The sequence below is a fragment of the Bacillus rossius genome, chromosome 1, assembly GCF_032445375.1.
Source record: "Bacillus rossius redtenbacheri isolate Brsri chromosome 1, Brsri_v3, whole genome shotgun sequence".
NCBI lineage: Eukaryota > Metazoa > Arthropoda > Insecta > Phasmatodea > Bacillidae > Bacillus > Bacillus rossius.
This window is the reverse complement of record NC_086330.1, coordinates 95,017,818-95,041,607: the sequence shown is the minus strand read 5'-3', so window position 1 is coordinate 95,041,607 and position 23,790 is coordinate 95,017,818. Positions and strand designations below refer to the sequence as shown.

The 23,790-nt window shown below is 38.9% G+C and overlaps 1 protein-coding gene across 1 annotated transcript in view; it reads right to left on the bottom strand.

The window, feature by feature from the left end:
• The window catches only part of LOC134540170 (reticulon-4-interacting protein 1 homolog, mitochondrial), a 93,886-nt gene that overhangs the window by 16,764 nt on the left and 53,332 nt on the right, over positions 1-23,790 (bottom strand). The window contains exons 3-4 of the mRNA XM_063382724.1: positions 10,835-11,032; positions 2,941-3,053 (exon numbers count right to left, since the gene is read on the bottom strand). Coding sequence (XP_063238794.1) covers positions 2,941-3,053; positions 10,835-11,032 — 311 coding nt within the window. The remainder of the gene's footprint in view (positions 1-2,940; positions 3,054-10,834; positions 11,033-23,790) is intronic.

The following is a 23,790-nucleotide window of genomic DNA, read 5'->3' as shown; positions in this document are numbered from 1 at the left end:
GGGGGGAGGGGGGGGGACTACCCAAAATTTATGTGTGCAAGATCAGCACGATCTTATCTTTCTCTCTTCGGCTGTTGTAAATGACCGTGAACTAATGGCTAGGCAGTGCTGTATTTTTTTAAGCGGAGACACTAATTTGAAGACGGCTGGCCCTTACCGTGAACGGATTATCCGGGTTTATTAATTTTTTTACAGAATTTCAATCATCCGGGCATCGGCGGGTCCCAATTAACACGAATAATGGGGAGTTTACTATTTTTTATCCATCTGCTGCCAAAGTGCAGTAAGCCTCAGGAGATGTTATGTCACATGACCTTGGACTTAACCCAGCTGCACGCCGGTGTCTGAGAAGCTTGACAAGACCTTCAGGGCTTTTAATCGCTAGTCCGTGAAATTCGGTAATCCGTGATTATCTCGGTCCCAACCATCACGTATTAACGAGGTTCTACTGTACCTCAATAGGATGTGATCCAAGGAAAACGTAAACAGGCCAAGTAAATTGTAAGCATAAAAATTTTAAAGTACTACATTTATATCAATATTTTTCCTCGAATCCCGAATCTTTTCCCTCGAATTTCGAATCTTTCGAATACTAGAGATTCGGTGGGATTCAAGGATTCGACCGGCCCATCCCTAATATATATATATATATATATATATATATATATATATATATATATATATATATACATTTAAACAAATAAAAACTTAACTCCGAAAGCACAGCAACCAAAATAAGACCATTAAACTTCCCTGCCCTGGCGTGCACTCAGCATCGGCATCTGCAGAGGCTAACTCAAACTATACTAAATAGTCAATACTGCAAAATGCCACCAGATAGCTGCACCTTCTTGCGCTACATAATAGGTTGCCTGGATGGAATTTACTATCACCATGGAAGATATACAAAATAAACTAAAAAAGAATTGTTATTGACCGTAGCGTAATAAATTGTTTTTAAATGTTGCACAAAGAGAATATAGATGATAATAAGTTATAAGCGTATAGTTGTCCAATCATTTCACAGCAATCACATGCTGTGCCTTCAACTACAAATATTTCAAACTTAACAACAGATGTTTCACACAAATATAATAAGTCATCCTCTGCTGTACAATTTATTATAGGGGAAAAATACAACTAAAAAAAAATTGAAAATTAATTTTAACACAAACATATGACTTGTTTGGTTATTTATTTAAACGATTTAAGTTATGATTTTTAATTCTGAGTACTATTTTTTTTTACTTCAAACTGACAACATAGAACCAGCAACAACTCCTCACACAATACTTTTCAAATGGAAGGAGACATGTTTTCTTAGGGTTTCAATGGCTACAATGCCTGTCAAAATGTTTAGGGTGACCACTCTTTAGGCAAAACAAAATTCCAGATTTTTTTTTTTCAATTAAGGATTTATAAGGTTTATCTAAGAATTTTCATTAATTTTTACTATGTTGATAAAAATATACATAGCTACCCTTTTTGGTTACATCAGAGCTAATAAAACCAAACCAATCATTTATTATTAAACATAAACCATTAAATATATAAAATAAAATGGAACATTATTTTAAAAATTATTTCTGTAAAACAACACATATTACTTCTGTTATAAAAGTATTTTCCTTAATATAATTTAGTAGTTCTTGTATGTTGTATAAACTATGTGAGTAGCAAACAACAGCAAATTTTTAAGAAAGACTGAACTGGTTAAATAATATAGAAAGTATAAGGGTACAACTAAAATTACCTTAACACTACTTGGGATAAAAAAGAGTCGATAGATGACAATAATAATTATTATCATAAAAAATTTAAATCCTCATATTGTTAGCTGAGAAATGGCTATAGCTTTAAAATCTTCATAGAGAGTTTTAAATCACATAATCTGCACATTATGAATTCTGAGTTGATAAACAACCTCACTACTTGTTTAACCTTTCTTTTTATTTCCCATCAATAAATCATTGTAATACTTACTTTCTGTAGAACAAATATATCTGAAAAACTATTTATAAACAAATATATATGTTCTTTACTGTCTGTGTGTACTGAAACAGCTATATGCTGCATTAATGGAAAAAAAAAAAAAAAATTATAACTCTACCCACTAGTCTAGTTTCTTATATGTTCAAATGTTTTTTTTTATTCTGCAAATGAAATCCATCAGTCTTTCACAGACTTCCATTCCCCCCTCACCCACGGATAATCCATGGCAACCAATGTGTAATGTGTCACATCCGCTGCCGCTGCGAAGTTCGCCAGTACACAGCGTTCAAAAATGGTATAAGTAAGGCAGTCTGTAGGCACAGCGAGTATTTTTTCAACTAAGCTGTAAACAAAGTTCCAAAACGGAATAAAACACAATTTATATGCACAACATGCAGTTTTTCAACTTGCTAGACATTAAGATGATTCCCGATGGCTTTCAAAAATTCAAGGGTTTTTCCCGGATTAGAAGTAATGCTAATAGTTGTGCTGTTGTTTTGCTCAAAAGTTATAATATATTTTTATTTGCAGTGTGTTTGTATGACAATTTAAATGTGTACAACAGTATTTTTAAATAACACAAAATGAGTAGTTAGTTATAATTCCGCACTAATGCTTTACAAAAATCAGTTTTTGGTACATAATTATCATTTATTTTCTAAAAGTTATGAGAGTTTAATGTCATCATAAACATTTTTCGACAGACAAATAATTTTTTAATATTATATTTGGTTAAGGTATCAAATTTGTTAAAAGAAAATATATTTAATACACCATGGTTATTAAAATCACAGACAAACACTCAAATTATATTTATTTGCCCAGAAAATTATAAAATGACCATAAATGAAAACAGTGAACAGAAATAAACAAAGTAACGTCAAATCACACATTTTATTTGCAGGTGTTGATGCTAGTACAGTTATTACCGCTCGAGTTGGTACTCACTTGCCCTCCTCCCTGATGATTCTGCTGGCATCCGGGTGGGTGTAGTCGACAACGCAGTGTGCGCCCAGAGACTCCACCAAGTGCACTGCATCTGTGCTGCATGTGGCCACCACCTAACAGCAGCACCACACAGCACTAGCTCATGACAAAGTTATCGCACAGAATTAGGGCTGTTCCGAGACCTGATGCTGGTATTCAACTTTTGGACAGATACCAAGTTATCAGCACAGGTATAGGAGGTATCAAAAAAAAATGTGCACAACATATTTTGATTTTATTTTTAAAAACTATCAATGTATGTTGATTTGTCATAGTTGTAATAAAATATTTTTGTTTAATGAATTATTATATAACTACTGTTTTAAAGGCAAATCTTAAAAATTATCAACTTAGGCACTGTTTAGCTACTAGTAAATAGAAATAAAAATGTTCACCTAATATATAAACAATTCACAATTTAAAATAAACTCATTTTATATTTATATTTAGAAAAAAAAATTACACTCTCAAATAGGCCTATGTTTATAAAAATTATGTTTAAAGTATTTATTAATGTATTACGGCGAGAAATCTTACATGTTGATTTTAATATCAAGTATCGTAGTGGTATCGGGATATCGGGAATTGGTATCGAAAAAGTAGGTATTAGGCTAGCCCTGAAAAAGACAAACTATCCACTCTCATTTACTTACATGATTTTAACAGTTTGGTCAGGAAATTGTGAGTTAATGTTGGAGCCATTGTGGCGTTTATAGTTATGACACTCGTGATTTTATGAGCAAATAATTTATTCACATATTTTTTTTTAATCTTTCATGTTAAATAAATTTTAAAATATTTCATGCAAAGATTGTATTTAATATTTATTTATCTTTATGTATTTTCATTATCTTAATGTTAAAGTTTTGTGTAGTTATTTAATTAATAATGTCTTAAATGTGTTTGTTTCTATTATAATCAAATGCGTAAGGGAAACACTAAGTACTACAATACTGGTTCTATGAATATTTTGTTTTGTTTGTATACCCTCTACTTATTGAAAATTCTATGATTTCTGTTGTGCCATACGAAAAAGACTTACCTTGCCCAGTGTTGCCAGACGTACGAGAATTCTCGTATTTGAACGAGAATTTAGAACCTGTGTTCGTTGTACGAGGTAAAGTTGGATCTCGTACGCTTTTGTACGAGAATTTTGAAGATCACTATCACTGTTGGTTTTTTTTTTTACCCGGGTTCTAGTAAGATATATTAGTTTTATTGTATCGTTTTGTCAAAACAAGTGTATAACTTTTCATTTGTACCGGTAACTTAATACCATTAAGTGAAGTTCCTGCCCGACAGCGTTGACTTTTTTTTTTGGCTGGCAACACAGGCGACGCCGACTAAAAGATAGTGTTTGTTTTTTATTAGCAGGTCTCCTCAGTTTACGGAGTTCAGTAGAGGTGTCATTGTTGCGCTTGTGCATCATTGTAGAATTTAAATCGCTGTAAATATGCTCGTATGACCTCCGAAAATGAAAGTGTCAATGATCCTGGCGAAGGAGCAAGTATACCAAAAAAGAAGAAATTGATTCACTGGGCTCAGAAATTTCGCAAGGAATGGAGGACTATGCCCGAGTTCAGAGACTGGCTCTTACCAGATCCAAACGATGAATACAGGGAAACCTGCAAATATTGCAGGGCAAGTATTGTTGCAGAACTAACAAACATGAAGCTTCATGGTAGAGGGAAAAAAACACACTTCGCTAACTTCAAGTTCTACAGTTCCGCAGTCGTCCATCACATAGTTTGTTTCCAAGCCTTCGTGCCCTTCCTCAAAAGTATCTAGGGCAGAAATAAAGATCGCAGGATATTTTTCAGAGCACAACATTGCTTTCAATGCGGCTGAACATTTTGTGGAAGTAGTTAAAGATATTTTCCCGGATTCGAAGATTGCCCAACAAATGTCTCTTAAGCGGACAAAACTGACTTCTGTTGTTGTCAATGTCATTGGAGCGTCTCATAAAGAACAGCTAGTACAGATAATTAAAATGTGCCTTTCATTGTTCTTACAGACGAAACAACAGATATCGCGAAGAAGAAAACTTCATGTGTGGCTGTACAATATTTTGACGGTGAGTCAGGTGAGTAGGTACCACGGTTTCAAACATTTAGTGCAATATCTTTTACTTATAAAGCTTTTGTGAAAATTAATTTTTCAAGCCAAGTCTGACATCGTGAAATTATTTTGGATAATTGGTTAACACAAAAAAAATCTGGATGATTTCAGCACACTAAGCTAACTATTGAATTGTCTTAATTCAACAACCGTATTGTTTTTTTTTATTAAAAAATAAACTGATTAAATAATTAAAACAAACTGTAGCAAAATAGCTTAAACACTTGCACGATATTTTTATCGCTAGGGTTTTAAAGTATTAATTTTCATAAATGCTCTAGAAAGAGAAGATTGCAGTTTCTTCCCTAATGAAAAATTGTTCGTTTTCGCATAGCAATTTTATTTTCAGACTTAATGATAACATTATTATTATAGTTTTAGCAATTACTTAGTTGGAACCAGCAGTCGCACGATGTGTTCAGTAATTAAATCTACTTTTTTTCTGGCAAACATGTATCAAATATTTAAAATTAAAAACAAATATTAATCCACTTGTAAATTATGAACTTTTGATAGGAAAACATCCTTAAATTTAGTCTGAAATTAAAATTAAAAAAAATGAAAATGATTAATTTTTGTATTAGAGGCAAAGACGAGTTTTGAAGTACAATTACTTGTTTGTGATTGCATTCCATTATTAACCAAATTGGTGCTTTTTTGTGTTTAGAAAGAATAGAAACAAAGTTCTGGGAGCTCTATAACATTTTCGACAGCGCAAAGGCCGATGAAGGTGCAACTGGCAAAACTTTATTTGAGGGTCTCTACAAGACGTTTGACAACTATGGAATTCAGTGGAAAGAAAATGTGGTTGATTTTGCATCTGACGGTGCATCAGTAATGATGGGATGTCACAATTCTGTATCAAGCCACTTTCAAGAAGCTTGTCAAGGCATTGTGATAATGCGGTGCATATGCCATTCTGCTCATCTGTGTACAAACAAAGCTTGCAAAGTATTGCCGCGAAGCTGCGAAGATCTAGCAAGGAATATTTATTCATTTCTGTGCTCCAGTAAGCAGCAAGCACAGCTGGAACAATTTCAGGTGTGTGCTGCATTCGTATAAGCCATTTTTACTGTGTTGGAGCCATTTCACCCATTTTAAAAACACCTATCAAGAAAAGTTTGATGGTGTAAAGTAGAATTAACAAAGTTTTGTGCAAATAATAGTACTCATAATATTGGTGAATTAAATTGTATTTAACAATCATTCATTGTTACTGGTTAGTCTCCTTAATGTGTGTTATAATGTGTAATGTAACTGTGAACTAGTAACAAACAATCACTGTTCTTTTCCAGTAATATCTAAATTTGGAACCACATAAACTATTACATCCTTCACAAACTCGCTGGCTGTCACTTGTTGCTGTTGTCGAGCGGCTCTTAGAACAATGGGATGCTCTGCGATTGTTTTTTATTGACAAGTGGTTTGAGGAGAGTCTCGTCACTGATGAAGAGACATTTAAGAGCCTTCATGACCCTTTCATGAAGTTGTATTACCAGTTTCTCGCTTGGGTGCTTCCCAAGTTCACACAGTTCAACAAATACTTTCAAAGTTCACAGGTAGTGGTAACTGAAATTCACGAACGTATTCGTGCGTTATACAAAGAACTTCTCTGTTTCATGAAGCGTACATATGTTGCTGAACAAGACTTAAGCAATGTAGATCCAGACCAGAACAATTATTACTTGAGTGATCAGGAGATGTACCTTGGGGTGGCTGTATTGCAGAACATTGATACGCCTCTTGTCTTGGTCCGGCCAGACTTGCGCAAGGATTTCATCAATAGATGCCGCCTGTTTCTGAAGGTTAGTAACGAGACAATAATTTTAGTTAAGACTAAATAGTATCTAACTTTTGCATTGTTTTATATAATTATGTGCTGTTGTGTCGTTTTCAGGTAGCAGCTAGTCAGATCAGGTCCAGGTATAATATGGCTGATCCACTGCTGTCACAAATTCATATGCTAAAACCACAAAATGAACTAGAGTTCAGAGATAGCATGCCATCTCTCATGCCCTTAGTAATGGCCATGCCTCGAGCTGTCTCTACAGAAGGCATATCGCAGAGCATCAATGACCAGTGGAGACGACTACCCCTAGCCTTGACTCAGTTGCCAGATGATGTTTGTGGCGAAGAGAAACCAGATATTTTCTGGAGCAGGGTTTTGAAAGATATGCCCAAATTCAAGGAATAAGCTGTGTTAACTTTACCCCACTCTAATGCGGATTGTGAAAGAGTGTTTTCCAAAGATAACCGCATGAAAACCAAGCACAGAAACAAGCTTCACACTAGCACTGTTAATGGGACTCTGCTTTCTTCTGAATGTATGAAACAAGCGGGAACTGTGTGAAATTCCAGCCCACTAAAAGTATGCTCAACAAAATGAACAGTGCCAAACTCTATTTGTCTAGCACAGGAAATGATGACCCAGAGTCAGAATAATGTTAAATGCACAACCCTTAACTCACAATTTAGAGTATTTTTGTATATTAAATTAACAAAAATAAAAAAAACTGGATTTTTTTTACGAAAAAAATAATACAAAAAGAGTGAATGGCAGGAATAATTGTATTGTTGTGAAAATTGTTGTTAATAATGTTTTACTTATGTAATCATAGGATTGTGAAAATTGTTTAGTTTAGATTTGTTAGGCTTGTAACTCAAATGTCAAGTATATAAAAATATTATAGAAACACATTTAAACTTTTGCTTTTACAATAACATTGTGTACGAGATTTTTTGTGTGTCGTATGAGAATATTCGCTCCTTGGTACGAGACATTGACATTTACAACCTGGCAACACTGAGCTCGCCTTTTCAAATTCTTTTCGGCCATTTGGCCTGTATTTTTTTGGTGCTGATGTAAAAATTGATTATAAAATGTAACAACCTATCTTTTACCACCGTTTTGTGTGAGTAAATGTTTTGTGTGTGTGAAAAGTGTATCCCATGATAATTATTTTTATGTATGGAGGTTAATATTTTTGTGGTTTCATTCCATAGAGGTTCGAGTCATGGGCCTCTTCCTGGCTTTGGGGTTCCAGGAATATAAATTAATTTTTGGGAATTGACCTTGACGTCCCTCGGCTTCTGGTCCCTATTTCCCTGTTTACTAGAAATTCCTGTTATGCCCGTACTGCTCTCGTCGGAGAGGTGTGGGTCCAGGCCGACGTGGCCGGGACCGGGAAATGCGGGACCTGGAGGGATGGTGAGGTAGAATGACAGGTAGATCGAAAGGACCACTCGATGTTAATCGTTCCACGAGCTCTTTTATTGCATTCAGAGAGCTTGCCGCGGCCTGGCGGATCCGTCGCGGGGTGTGCGCCCTTCCCACGAAGACCCGGACTCCCGAAGACCGTCTCGTACGGCCCACTCGTCCCGACGCGAACTAGCAGTCCTCCCACGTAACAAAGTTCCTGATAATCAACTGCTTCGCAAAGGCACGTGACGCGTGCGCGGCTCTTACGTACTGACTCGTAACGTCGGCGATGGTTCAGCAATGAGTAACTATGTCCCTCACAAAGACACGTGATGCGTGCGCGGTTCTTACGTACTGACTCGTAATGTCGGCGAAAGTTCAGCGATGCGTAACTATGCTTACGCGTCCTATAATGACCGACTCGTGACGTAACTCGTAACTCGTAACTCGGACACCCAATCGCGTGGGCGGCACTACGTAGGCAGCGCGGCTGCTGCGAATGCTCGTACTGTGGCGATGTCGCCGGACCGTGAGCTCGGCAGACCCGTCTCGCGATCAGCGTGGAGCGGAGCGCACGTCCGCCGCTGCTCGAGTCCTGAGTTCAACTGCTCTCCCCCGCCCGCCCGCGGGCCGTCGCGCGCGGGCTGCGGGGGAGGGGAGGGGGAATCGGCCGGCGTGGGAGAGCGCCACCCCTCGCGACGCGGATGAGCGCCAGGCCGCGCTTACATACAGACACTGTGACACATTTACGAGAATTACAAGACTAGTTACACACTAATAAATACATTACGGTACATTATTTACACACTTAAAAAGTCACGGTCATTTGGAAAGAATATGTACAACACAGAAACACTTACACACTAGCACTGGCTCACTGGCATGCTAGGGCGCATGCGGGTGCGTCCCTGGCCGATGCACAACACTGAGGGTTCACTGGGGAAACAAGGGAGGACGTTGACGAGGCATAACGGCCTGAAGGAGCTGAGGAGACACTTGGGTCGACGTCAACCTCTTCAAAACAAAGGCCAGATATTTCATTATTATTATTATTTTAAGGTTATGTAACAGTTTTCAACTTCTGCGCGATCATAGCTTCCTTGTGAACATAATGTAAGTTTCTGTTGTTGAACTTGAATCAACGAAGTATTATGGATTTCTACACTTTGAAACATTTCCAACAATTAATTTTCATTCTGAAGAAAGAATTCTAAGACTTAAATAATTTAATATTTGTTTGATGAATTATTTTTTTTTAAATAATATTTGTTGAGTAAATTAACATGTATTTTTTTACTTAAATCTAATATAAATACTTGGTACGTACTTAGTTGTCCACGAGCTCTTTACTCAATATATAAGACTCAGTAATGTTTTGTTAATATATTAATTGTTTTGTTGATGTTTGTTTTGCAATTTATTTTTACAAAGGCCTATAATTACAACCAGCACCAATCTGATATTTGCGTGTTATTTTCTTTCCCAGTTGTTTATTTCAATATGTCTTAATTCTTTTTAACATATTATGTTTGGTTATATATGGCAATATGTTCTTATTTCTTTATAGTAATTTATACTAATTCTTTGGTTAATACATAATAACATAGTACAGTAAATGTAAACGTTCCGACATGTCTGAAACTTTCATATGTTATAGTGTCTTTGGGTAACCTTCAATGCCACACATTGAGGTTATGTAGGATGCTATAACAGATGAATACCTTTCAGTCAAAATATATGTCACACCATGCACGTGAGACAAAACTCTGTCCAACTTATCTCATGGCAAGCAGCTCTAGAGGAGGGAAAGAAGGGTGGGGGGGGGGGGGGGGGGGGGTAACACCTCCCAAGCTCAATCTGCATTATTCTTTTATTTTTTTAATATATATTACTGTTTACTAAAGTACTTAAATTAATGTGTTAAACTTTTGTTTTAACAAAATTTGTACTAAAGTATTGAACAATCAGTATTTGAGAACACAAATTGGTAAATATTCCAAGGCTAATCCCTGAATGCATCCTTTCTTTGTGGGAGAGCCCTCAAGAAACATCATTCAGAAGATGCTCTTGTTTCATAGGTTTAACTGCTTTTATTCAAATATATAAATACCTTTGTTCAAAGAATATGAAGTACATTCACTCTACATTCCAAACACTTCAGAAAATAATTTTTTTAAAAAACCACAATGTGGCAGGGTGTTTCTGGCAGGATAGCGCCTGGATTATTTACAACCATTAGGAAACAAGGTGAATATTGCCATGAATTAATGGCTCAATGGATTTTCTTAAGATTCTCCCATTTTCCCACCAATTTATTTTGTAGAAGCTCATCTCTCACCACATCCAATGACCCAGTTGTCGAGTTGTTCATTAATTCACTTGTTCAGCAGGCATTCCAGAATTTTTCAAGTGAAAACTTTGCTTGACTGACTTTACTTGAATTTATAACTAACCATGCACAAATAGCCCAAAAAGTGAATAATCTGTAACTGAATATGAACGTGAGCTGTGTGTTTGCGTGCTGTAAGCTCGGCATACCGTGCAGCCCCAGGCCCGCAGCAGCTGTATCGCCAAGGAGCCGACCCCTCCTACACCCCCCAGGACCAGCACCCTCTTGCCGCGGGCCGGCAGGAGTCCCAGGTCCCCGGTCACCTTCAGGGCGCACCACGCCGTCATGCCAGCATAGGGCACAGCACTCGCCTCTGCCGTGGTCAGGTTGCTGGGTTTACGGAAAACCTGCCACACACACCTCTCAGCAACAACTCCATGCGTGGTGGGCTCTTATCACAGGCTAGCCATGAATCACACTGAGTCTCACATATTTTAGAAGAAGACTCCCATGCTCTCATAACAGACCCTTAAATTTTTATTATTACTTTCCAAAACATTGGGTGGAAACGGTCTATATGTTTTACTTAATCCCCCCTCCCCTCAAAAAAACACATTAAAATACAAATCACAAATGTAAGCACATATGCACAGCATAAAGAGGTAAAAGTACCAAAGATCTACTGTCTAGAAATGCTTCTAACATTTTAACTATGTACAAAGTGATACACTGAAACCATCTTATGTGGGATATCATGCTAATGATTGGTTGCACGGTACATGACACACAATATGTACATATGGTTGGTAGTGTATTTTGCTTACACTGGATCCCTGTTATGTAGAATGTCGTATCGGATATCGGCAAGATACACCACCAACAATAGTAATCGTATGTTGTGTACGGTGCACAAAATAGTCAATATGAAACTCCACACAACAGGGATCCATGTAGATCATTGTACACTGTAAAAGCAATAACTCTGAAAAAGAAGTATTCCTGGGCAAATGTTCACTAAATTGTTTTCTGCCTCCTTTACACGTTCTGAATTGTATCTACTGTTTTATGTGTATTTTAAATTCACCTAGTATCAATTTCTGGATCCAAGACAAACTCTGTTGTAGGGGTAAGTCTCAAAAACCCCTTAAAATTAAAATTCAGGGATGAAACAATTAAGCTACTAGTTATCAGTAGGGGGAGCGAAGGACTACTGTGTCAATGTAAACATTGACTATGCAAAGATGGCGGCCCCAGAACTCGTCTGCTGTGTGCCATAGGAACAAGTGGTTGCTTGAGGGTGGGCGTGGCAGGTGGGTGTGTCGCAACGTGGAGTTATCTTTGGAACTTGTCGTCTGCTCGGGGGATGATGTCATCTGTGGTTCATTCTTTAGGAGATAGGAGGCGTTGCCACAAAATCAGTTAAAGAGTAAAGAAAGAAATAAGGAATATAAGTTACAGTATTAGGTATGTCGCCATATATTCTAAGAGGGTTGGTGGGGTGGGGGGATGCTACCTCGGAGTACTAGGTATGAAATAAGCCGCCATCTTTAATACCAACTCTCGCCACCAGAGAGCGCCCGCCATCTTTAATACCAACTCTCGCCACCAGAGAGCACCTGCCATCTTTAATACCAACTCTCGCCACCAGAGAGCGTACGCCATCTTTAATACCAACTCTCGCCACCAGAGAGCGTCCGCCATCTTTAATACCAACTCTCGCCACCAGAGAGCACCTGACATCTTTAATACCAACTCTCGCCATCAGAGAGCGTCCGCCATCTTTAATACCAACTCTCGCCACCAGAGAGCACCTGCCATCTTTAATACCAACTCTCGCCACCAGAGAGCGTCCGCCATCTTTAATACATACTCTCGCCACCAGAGAGCACTTGCCATCTTTAATACCAACTCTCGTCACCAGAGAGCGCCCGCCATCTTTAATACCAACTCTCGCCACCAGAGAGCGCCCGCCATCTTTAATACCAACTCTCGCCACCAGAGAGCACCTGCCATCTTTAATACCAACTCTCGCTTTAGAGAGCACGCCAGTCAACCGCCATCTTGTTTTGGTCTGCTGGGACTCCATGCACAGTGCTTAACAATAATTATAATAATAATTCCTCTGCGCCACTTTTTATATATATATATTTTAGTTCAGAGAGACTTATATTAATGACGTCACTTAAAATAACCCCAGTGGAAGATATTTAAAAAAAAAATATATAAAAAAAATGTTTTATATATATTTAAAAAAGCATATGTAGGAGTCAAAGAGAGAAATCGCCATCTTTTTTTTATAGTACTGGGTGATGGTGGGATACTTAAAAAGAAAGTTTAAATAATAAAGACTTGGATTTTCATTGTCTACCACTATAACAAAGCTATAGGCATATTTATTACAAGTATACTTACAGTGCTAGCTTACAGAAATATTTTTTAATACTTAGTAATATTTCTGTAAAGTGTGTGTGTGTGTGTGTGTGTATATATGTATATATATATGTATTTAGTATTCCACTTATGTATTTTTACCTATAGTAACAAAGTTCTTGATTTCTTATTATGTGTTTACTGTTATTTTTTAAATTGTGATAGCTTGCTTTTTAATATAGTCCCTAAGTATTTTTAAAAGGTATTATTGTGTCAAGAATACTAGCATTTCTTTAGTCGAATTTCTCCGTAGTTATCTCTGCGTCGAGACGTGTTTCCCAACCCTTTTGTTTTAATAATAACCCAGACAGCTTCAAACGTAGGTGTGCCGTCAGCCAGCTCTCGGCGCCGCGGATAGCAGAGAGCTGTATAGTCTTTCAATTAATATTATTTAGAAGTAAACATTTATCTCAAGTTAAAATATATATTCCCCCCATTTAAATATTAAGTGTGTCTGTATATAGTACAGTAGAACCCCGATTATCCGTGTTAATGAAGGGGACGAGTGAGTCGGATAATCGAAAATCGCGGTTAGCCGAGTCATGCTTGCCTCAAAGGTCATTAGCCCACAGACAGCCATCTGTGGACATTCGGAGATTACATATATACACATGCTTTGTGTGCGTGTGCGTTGTTGACATAGAAGCGGACTGCTTAGTGCTGGGCAGCAGTGGTTTTTAAGTCTTTCGTGTGCGGAGACATGGGCACGCGAGTCGTTGTTGCACCGAGGTGTGTGACTAGCCGCCCGCCAGTTCGAGGGCCCAAGACAGGTGATAGCTGCCAAGGTCACGCATTCTTTTCATCGCCCGTAAGCGATGCTGCCACACTTAGCTCATTGCTCTGTTGTCAGTAACACCATCGGGCTGGTTATTGTTTTACAGAACAACTGCCTTCAAAATTCTTTTCGAGATAAGAATTTTCATACCAGTGCATTGAGACTTGATTTGATGGTTTTGAAACGGTGTCTCTGTCTCGTATAATTCACGGTGTTTTTATCCCCCTTTATTTATATGAATTTTAAATGTTAGATTTTTTATTTTTAGCTTGCTGAATGTGGAATTAGTGCAAAAACTGCCTATTATGACTTAGTGTTGCAGATGGGTCAGAAATCTTATAACGACCACCTCTCTATAACGACCCTAATCTCGGGAACCGTGAGGGGTCATTATATCTATTCTCTGTTCACTCTTAGCTGAGTTTTGAAATAAACAAACACCGTCGTATCACTGCGCCGCGTCAGCAAGTGATATGCTGAATTTATCTTGCGTGCCAAGCACTAGTTGCAACACACACACTTCCGTACAGTCGGTGCTCATAAAATAACGGATAAGTAATATAACAAGAAAATGGTTCTTCTGTCAAGCCTAATTTTTTTAAAAAATTTACGTCTGCTGTGATAAAATTACGCCACTTAATGCTACACCCTCCGACCTTTTCTGTTGAAACCATTCAAACAAACAAGCGTCCAAGCTGCTAAATGTGGATTCGTTCATCATCTTGCGTTTATTTAATCCACTTGAAGTGTCAGCCTGTGAAGCAAACTGAAGGATTTTTTCGCGATTTTTTATGATGTCACCCACTGTTGTGTTACCGACATTAAACTCAGTCGCAAGTTTGCAATCGTTTCTCCACTCTGAAATCTTTCTATAATTTTTGTTTTGCTGTCGATGGACAGTACCACTTGCTTTCTTTTCTGTTCATTTGATGACATGATAAAATGTTGCGCTCAACACTTCCACACAACACAACGGTATAATCCGTCGGAATGCAGATCACTGTTACAATACATAAAATTACCACCACCTTCACGCTTCAACAACGTACACTAATGGAATGGACTGTCTCCATGCGCCGGGTAATCTCTGTGGCACGGCGCCGTGCTGCGCGCGGGAGTGTACAGTCCGGTCATGCGGACGTGGAATCGCGCACCAGTGTACAATCTATTCACGTAACATGGAACACAAAAATATTATGTACATACGTATGTATGTACTAGCATTTTTTTTTTAAACTTTCTGTGTATATAAAAATAACTGAGTCAAAGTATTTTGACCAACATACATTTTGCAAAGTATTTTAAAATTTACATACATTTTGAATCATTGGTTATATGTAACTAAAAAATTGGACTTGATGGACATAAATCACGGTTAATCCGCGAATCGGATGATCGAGTCGCGGATAATCGGGGTTCTACTGTATTTGGTATACAAATGTAATTTCTCCCAAGCTAAAATATTTATTCCCCCCATTTAAATATTACGTGTGTCTTCCAGACAAAAGTAACATCCTATGTGTTATAACAGTCAAAGAGTTTTAAAAACTTTTAAACCAGACACGTCGCCCCAATCACAGAAGGGAGGCAGTCAACACCAACCCGCCCTAGCCCGCTCTAACAAAAAAACATAAAACCCTTAGGGCGTGGCTGCGTGACCCGTGCCGCACCCCACATGTGAACATCTGCGCTGCAGGAGTCTACCACCCACCACATGTTACACCCCATTCCAAGGGTCTCAAGACAGCCGCGGTTAGAGTTAGCTAAGGCTAGTTCACTTCAAAACCATTCTATTAGTCTTTGACAGCGGTTCTGGATATACATGTTTTTATTTTTTCTGGGAACCCGATCCAACTGACTAAAAGACATTTAGGAAGTCGCTTGTGGATTTTATTAATTAAAAAAGTATCTGGATACTCCGTCACTTGAATTTCTTCAGAATAAAAACCACCCTTAACTTCATTACCATCCAGGTCAGACAAGTAGTAGGTTATAGGGTAAATGTTGCGTATTTTCATCACTTTAAAAATATTGTGGGACCAATTTATTGAGTAACCTTTTGAAAATAAATTCTTTTTTCTTGTGATCCTTACATGATCGCCTACCCAAGCTTTCAGCCGCCTGGGATCAATTTTTTACACATCATTGTAAACGGTTGTAAGAAGAGAATTGTCCTTGACCTGGTAAGGGCTAATGCCAATGGTTCTATGGAATCGACCATTATATATTTTCATAACTTTAGACAAAGTGTCAGCCACTTGTAATTTCCCTGAGCCGACATCTCGGTAAACAAGAGAGACTTAAAACTTCTTATAAATTGTTCGACAATCGATGCTTTAATTCGGCTGTTGGTCGAAAAATGATTTATTCCTTGTTTTTTCATCAATCTCTGAAACAGTCTGTTGTAAAATTCACTACCTTTGTCTGACTGTACGTGTCTGAACGCGCCTGAAGCCTTCAAAATACGTTTCATTGCTTGAGTTACGAGCTCTGCGCTCTTCTTCTTCACTGGAACAGCGTAAGCACGCTTTGAGTATACATCTATAGCAGTCAAAATATATTTGAAATCTTTATTCACGCAGTAATAAGGTTGCATTTCAACTAGATCTATTTGTAAAACATCGCCAAGACCACGAGTGATTACCCTTCTGCGAGGAAATACTCTTTGTGCGCCTTTGTTATATATCCCGATTCAGTCAATTCTTCAATAATGGACAATATTTCATTTGTGTGAGATGTATTCCCGGTTTGTTGCGACGCCAGCAATAATTTCAAGCTTGATGTCAATTCATTAACTGAATTCCAAAAAATTAATTCTCTTCAACGATTTAAATCCAATTTTTGAAGCATGCCACTGCCTCGCTGTATACCAATGTCTGGACAAAGATCTTTAATAATGCCAAACTTTGCATGGTCAATGGTTTTATAACGATTGGAGGCAGGGTCGTTCCTTTTAAAGCATGCACTCGTAGACTCCAGCAAGCGTTTTTATTGATGCAATGCAGCTTCTGAATACACCTTAGGTTCTTTCAAAAACAAAAGTTCGTACAAGCCAGGAGTAGGCTGGATTATTTCATCATCTATGCGAATAATATTATTAGATAGAAAAAAAACCTCCTTATTTCCCAGAAACCATTGATGATTGTGTTTGTAAATTCCATAGATTGTATCATTTACCCTGGAGTTAAACCCGGCTAAGTAGGACTGCACCTCTTCACCCAACGGCTCACGTGATGCAGCGACTCGTTTACTAGAACGGAGTGTTAGTAGGAGAGATCCATCATCGTTGCTTTCACTCGATGTTGCTTTAATTTTTCGTTTGAAAGTTGTTATCCCGGGTTCGTTTTTCACATCAGTTGAGGATGGGTCCACATGACGATCACTAGAATCTAGACGCGAAATAATAAGTTTGAAAATATGTTTATTAACTGCATGCCGCGCTAGGCGCGTGCATTTCGCCAGCAAATACTTTTCAAGCACATTATTTATAACACAATGAAGCTCACTCGCTTCTAGGGACATGTCTGAATCCTCAATATGTAATTAGATGCTTTTTATACATTACGGGAACGTGAACTAACTGGAGTGAAACTCGTTTTAGTAGAAAGAGTCACCGACGATCCTGTTATAGTAGGGAGTGGTACGAGCATCCTTATGCTGGGCAGTGGCTCTGAAGATTTCCTTATACCTGGAAGTGATACGGATACTGTGTTCGCCAGCGGGTCCACAGCTATGGCTGTCAGTTTCATTCCCACAAGACTTTACAGTAGTTCTAAACGAGCCTGCACTGCGTTTAAGGTTTGATTAATTGCATGCGGGAACTGGGAATATGAATTAGAGACACTAACGAGAGAATCCACCTTAGTTTCTATATTGGTCAGAGACTCCTTGATAAATTTAGCATTATCATCACGCGCAGCGATCAAAGCATTTTTCAGTGCATCAAAGTCACGCCTTTGTGAGTGCAAAGCATCACTAAGTATGGACATAAAAATATCCTTTAGTTTCATTAAGTTCTGAGTGCTTCCGTCAGTAGACTGAGATGCCAACAGCTCTAGAATCTTGGTGAAAGATTTATGGGTATCGCTATAAGCTTGTCGTAGGTAACTGCCCAAACCCCTTTGCATGTCGCGTGATGCAATGACGATATCCTTCACGTCTATAAATTTTTTATTTAACTCATCAGTAATCATATCGCGTCTAGCAGATAATAAATTTTTAATTTCAACTAATTCTAGTTTCACATTACCCTGAGGTAATTTTTCTATGCCCATAGCAAAAGACTCGCATCTGATACCATCCGCCGGACGAAGGTATGTAACAACAGTCGTGTGCAGCTCCCGTGCGGATACAAGTCCACTTTTCAGTACATTCATGTCTTGTTCCAAACTAATCGCCATTTCACTAAGTGCGTGTGTGCTAGCGCCAGAGACAACATCAACATAATTCTTAGTGGCTGCATCAGTGCCATCCCGAGGCACTCCTACACCGCGCAGACCTTTCCCGCCAACCTGACAGTGTCCGTCTTCGGTAAACGTCAAGCATGACTCGTGCTCACATTTATGTCCTCCGATTCCAAATTTGGAGATGGTCATAGTCATTCTTCACGAACGTAACACGATGAAGTGGTCCAGATCACAGCGATAACATCCTTTTTGTAGAGGAAAATCCTTAGCTATGACTAGGAAGCCGTAACCCTCATTGCTATTCCAACAATGAGCACAGACATCTTTAAATTTATCGTATGACATGTCCGAGGTGACGTGTTCTTGGTAAATGTGTCGGAGGTTCCGAAAATCCATTTTAAATAATGAAGTGTACTTCAGCCACATCGCTGATGACGTCTTGGCGTGGCCACTGGCTTCCATCCCTCCGTCTACTCTCTCTCTCTTTCAGGGCCTCGTCGTCTCTCTCTCCTTTCTCGCTTCCCCTCCCGGCTGAGCTCTGCGCAGGTGCGCTAGGTCTGAGGCTATACTATTTAAGCCCAGGAGATCTCAGACTCATCCTTACTTGTCGTAAATTTTTCGGCGGTTCAATAGCTTTCAGATTGAGTAAAACTGTAACTAGCATGTAGGAATCCACGTGATGTAGGCAAGGAGCAGCGTCGTGATAGGAAACAAACATGAAAAGTATTTAATTATTCTGGTGTTCGTGGCAGATGGTGGCTCTGCGTAACCATGCGTTAGAATATAAATCTAAAGTACTTCTAAATTCATCTTTTGGCTGCCACCTTATGAAAATTTAAGTTTTGGGTTGACTTTTTATTTTAGTGCAGTTAGCTCGCTGCGGTGAATCCGCCTTTGGGAGCGTAGCTCCATGACGTTGCCATGTTTCGTCCACCTGGGTCACTCATGATCTTAAGGAAACGTGCGTGTGCAAATTCGCACACTGCTACTAATTGTTGTCCCGCTTCACTGCGAGAGAACTGGGCTTGTTAATTCAGCATTTTGTCGAGGGGGTGCTTGGTAGAGATCACGCCTAGTTTGTGTTAATGCTAGTATTGAAAGGCATGGCATGCACATAAATATTTTATTTGTATTGAGCATTCTTGTAGATAACTGTTTCTTAATAACCCCTAGAGATAAGTTATTGTACTCATATATCTTCCTTGCTAATTGTAATTTTTGTGACGTATTTAACCTTTTGTGTGTTCGTTATTGGCCAGTCCCAGCGTATTCCGCCCGCTAAACACGTGTAGATAAGTTCACGTATTCGAGAGAGAATTTTTCGATTTTGTATCCATTTCTGTGGAGTACTGGCAGATTACTCAGTACGTTGCAATAAAATTAAGAGATTGCAATTATCACGAACCAATTGTTTGAGAGTTTGATATACGTTTGAATTAAATAAAAACATTCGCACGATACATGACGTCCCATAGAAAAATATTGTTGAACAATTTTCTGTTTCTCACACCCTATATCATCAAAAATTATTATAGAGTTAGGAAGAACTTTGCTTGGCGGCACTAACTTTTCATTTTCACGAAAAAGAAAAAATTTAAGCCCTTTAACCTTAGACAAAACGTGTGCCAAACGTTTATACTTTGGCATAAATATATATTCTCGAATCGCACTCCATTAGGATGATGCAGTAATGATATTAAAACACATTGTACTGTAACATTATATGTATCCCGCCCAGATTACATAATTATTTATTTTAATTGATATTTATTTTCTCTATGTAAATAATTTTATTACTTGAAAAGTATTTATATGTTAATGTGTATATCTATGAGATTGATACTCTATGGACAGAAATGAACATTTGAAATGATCAATTGCAAAGACCCCTCTAAAGAGCTATTGACCATTTAACGGTAAACGGTTAATTTGACACAGTTGTTATTTAATGAGAAAAGTAAATCCAATATTTATTTATTTGAATTTAAAAAAAAATATTGTGTTCCGCGCTATTGTTGCGCGCAGGTTTAATGTGTTTGACTTTAAATGATGTAACTGTCTTCAGTTCTCAGCCAATCAGAAGCCGTAGTTTGAAATCTGTCACACATTGTTAAGAGGACTTAATTTAAGAAGGTTTAGAGAGAATGAAATGGCCTGCTAATGTAAGAACTCCTAAAAGACGTCGACGAATAATATTCCTGAAATATAGCTAGACAAAAGATAGGCATCCACACAAAAGGATGATAGAATTGTATTGTTAGGACATAAATAAGTATTAATAGGGCTTTATCTAAAAAGATAAAGTTAATAGGAGTGAAAAATATACATGAGTAAGAAATGTCAGAGTCAGATACTCCATTTCGCTCGTAATCACGTATCTCATCTACACATCGTTATTTTGCAGCCTATTTACAGAATAAACATTGATAAACTGAAATATTGTAAATTTTAACTACGAGAATATAATTTGATACTTTCATTTACACACAACTGTAATCACCCAGTGGTCTGATAAGAGAGAGCATCAGAGCTCTACCGACCTAAGTCATTTTATCTAGCAGAGGTAAAAACTTATATGAACCCTAAGAATAAACTGAACCTGTGAAAGAGATTTTCCAACCCGAACTAAAGAGACATTTGCTTAGTAAAAGAATGTGTGCATCGTCACTCCAGTCATTTAATATTTATATGTGTTCTGCAGTGCCAACAAATGGTTAGGAATTTCTGAAAGTAGTAAATAATTTTATTATTATTAAAATAAACCCGAGATATTTTCATTAATAAATAATTGAAGTCACTAGAGTGTTTTATATGTTATTATAATTTACCCATCATAACTGTATTTCAAGTAATTACCGAACTGTGGCCTAGTAGGAATAACTCTTATATATCCTGATTTTTATCTAAGCACAGTCCCTTTACATAGAGGTAACATACATAATTAAACTGACTTCACCAAAGTGGTGCCTTTAAAAGCTAGCTGTACGTACGTTACATCGTACATATTTATCTGGCGCCCAACAGTGGGGCCCGATTGAGGTTAGGTACCGAGTGAGACTATGTGTTAAGACCTTAAGAGTTAAGTTGTGTGTTGAGAGTTTTAAAGTATCAGGATTGTGTGCACTTGCACTATTTTTATAATAATTAATTTGTGTCAAATAGATTTAAGTCCGCAAACATGTCAAACGAGCAGAACACATATTAGCTCAGGAGTAGGACTCAGAGTGTATGTGATGAGTATACCACTGCACATAGCTCAGGCAGTGAGGCTCTAGCAGAATCATCGACAAGTAATTCACCTGGAAAAACATCTGTAGGGAGGAATGTTGAAGGGGCAATTTCTAGTATTGAGAGGTTAGGGCGGCCTTTGTCTCCCATGACAATGGAAGAGGAGGACACATTGGCGTAGCTGTGTTCGTAAAGTTGGGGGGAACAAATAATGATTTTGATGTCATGTAAACCCATTCCCCTCTTACTAAGACGGGGGGTCCGGGGGTCCTCCACCGGAAAATTTTGATTTTAAAAGTGCAAAATAGCACTTTTTAAGCAGTTTTTGTATCTAACCATTGGATACATTGATGTTAAAATTATTATTGTTTCCTTAAGATAAAATTTGATGAGTGAAGAAATTACAAATAAAGTTGGGCAGAATAATATTATAAAGTAAAAATATCACGGTCTAGAAATTATGGGGGGGGGGGGGGGACAGTCTCCTCCACCCAAAAAGTTCAGGGGGACACATCCCCCCTGTCCCCCCCGGTTCCTACGCCTCTGGGAGGACATGAATGTCACTGTTATCCACACCATGTCACACCAAGACAGCACAACTGCGAAACCAGTAACCTTGGAGACCCTTATGCAGACATTACTGCAAAACAATGCTGCTTTGACTACCCAACTGAAACAAAATAATTGTTAATCTAACTGTCCAAATAGAACAAAACAATGCTAATCTAACTGCCCGAATAGAACAAAATACCGTATTTACTCGAATAATCATCGCCATCGCTTAATCGTCGCACCTATTGTTTGAGGTAATGAATTTGGTATTTAAGATTCTCCTTATAATCGTCGCACCCTAATTTATTGACGGTGACTGAGGCGCGAGGCGCGAATGGAACAGCCGTAAACACAATGGAACAGCCTGCTTTCATGTGGCGTGTGGCGCGATCGGAACAGCCATAAACACAATGGAACAGCCTGCTTTCACGTGGCGTGTGGCGCTTATCATTGGTCCAACCTTGAGCAGCATGTCCTAATTGGCCATGTGGAAGGAAGGAATGTGTGTGTGTGGAAGATAAGATGCTGTGATGCCATTGTTTTATCTCGTTTGCATTGGCGGCGCCGAATTGTACCCTGAACATCAGCCTCAGACACACACGTACACCAACACAGATAGGCCTGTGGTGCGTACGCGCACTAACACTTCTAACCTTGACCCCGCCACATTGATGCATCATCCTGCCAAGCATTGGGCGGAGGCAATGCCAACATTTGCAGGACATGTAACAGAGAATCCGATCCGATTCTTAAAGAGATTTGAGGAGTACGCAGCTACGTTTAACCTCAGTGAGACCGAGGTACTGAAGTGCTTGAACAGTGCACTCAAGGGACAAGCGTTTTACTGGTGGGAGATTATTAGTGCGACCACCCAGAGCTACGCCCATTTTCAGGTTCTATTCCGTCAGCAGTACTGGAGCCTGCGGATACAGAGTAACCTGCGTGCCCAGCTCCACACTGAAAGGTACGACCCAAGGAAAGGCACGACCTTGGAAGCAAATTTTTCGGCCATGTTCGACATGACCAGATACCTGGACCTGCCCATGACTGATGAGGAATTCATCGCAGCAATCCTTACCCAGCTGCCACTTAAGTACCAGAAACAGTTGTCAGACCTTCCATACCGGGACATGACGGAGTTCCGGGAACGACTACTAAATTATGACAAGCTGGAGAAGCTGGACAGGGCACTGACTACCAAGGAGGACAGCGAGAAGGCGCCTCAACATAATCGTCAGGCACGCATGAATGCCTACTGGCCAAATAGGGACAACAAGCCAAGAGATAACCGACAGGCAGCTGTAAATACAATGAGCTGGCAGCCACGAGGGAGAGAGCAGAGTGCGTACGGCAGGTACACTGCAAATCAGCGGAAGGGCCCCTACACCAAGAAGAGGACATGGTGGTCCAACGCCCGCAACTATTACAGCGACGAGGTCCACAACAGGAGGAGGCAGGACGACTGCAGGGACACACGCCGCCATTCGTATTCACCTGAAATACGGCCCCCCAGGGAGTCACGTGATCGCCGGCAGAGATCCTCATCAGACGATGAGAGGAAGTATGCGAGGAAGTACAGGAGAACTGATGAGCCCCGGTACAACGGCAGACACGAGGACAACCGCATGCCACACCATTATGCCCCCCAGACACAAGAGAATCATGGCGGCAATGCCCATCACAGCCAGTTCTTGAATACAAGAAAGTACCAGAATGCAACGTTTCCGCCACCATTCAAGTTGCCATCAACAGCACAGCAAGGTGCCTACTACCA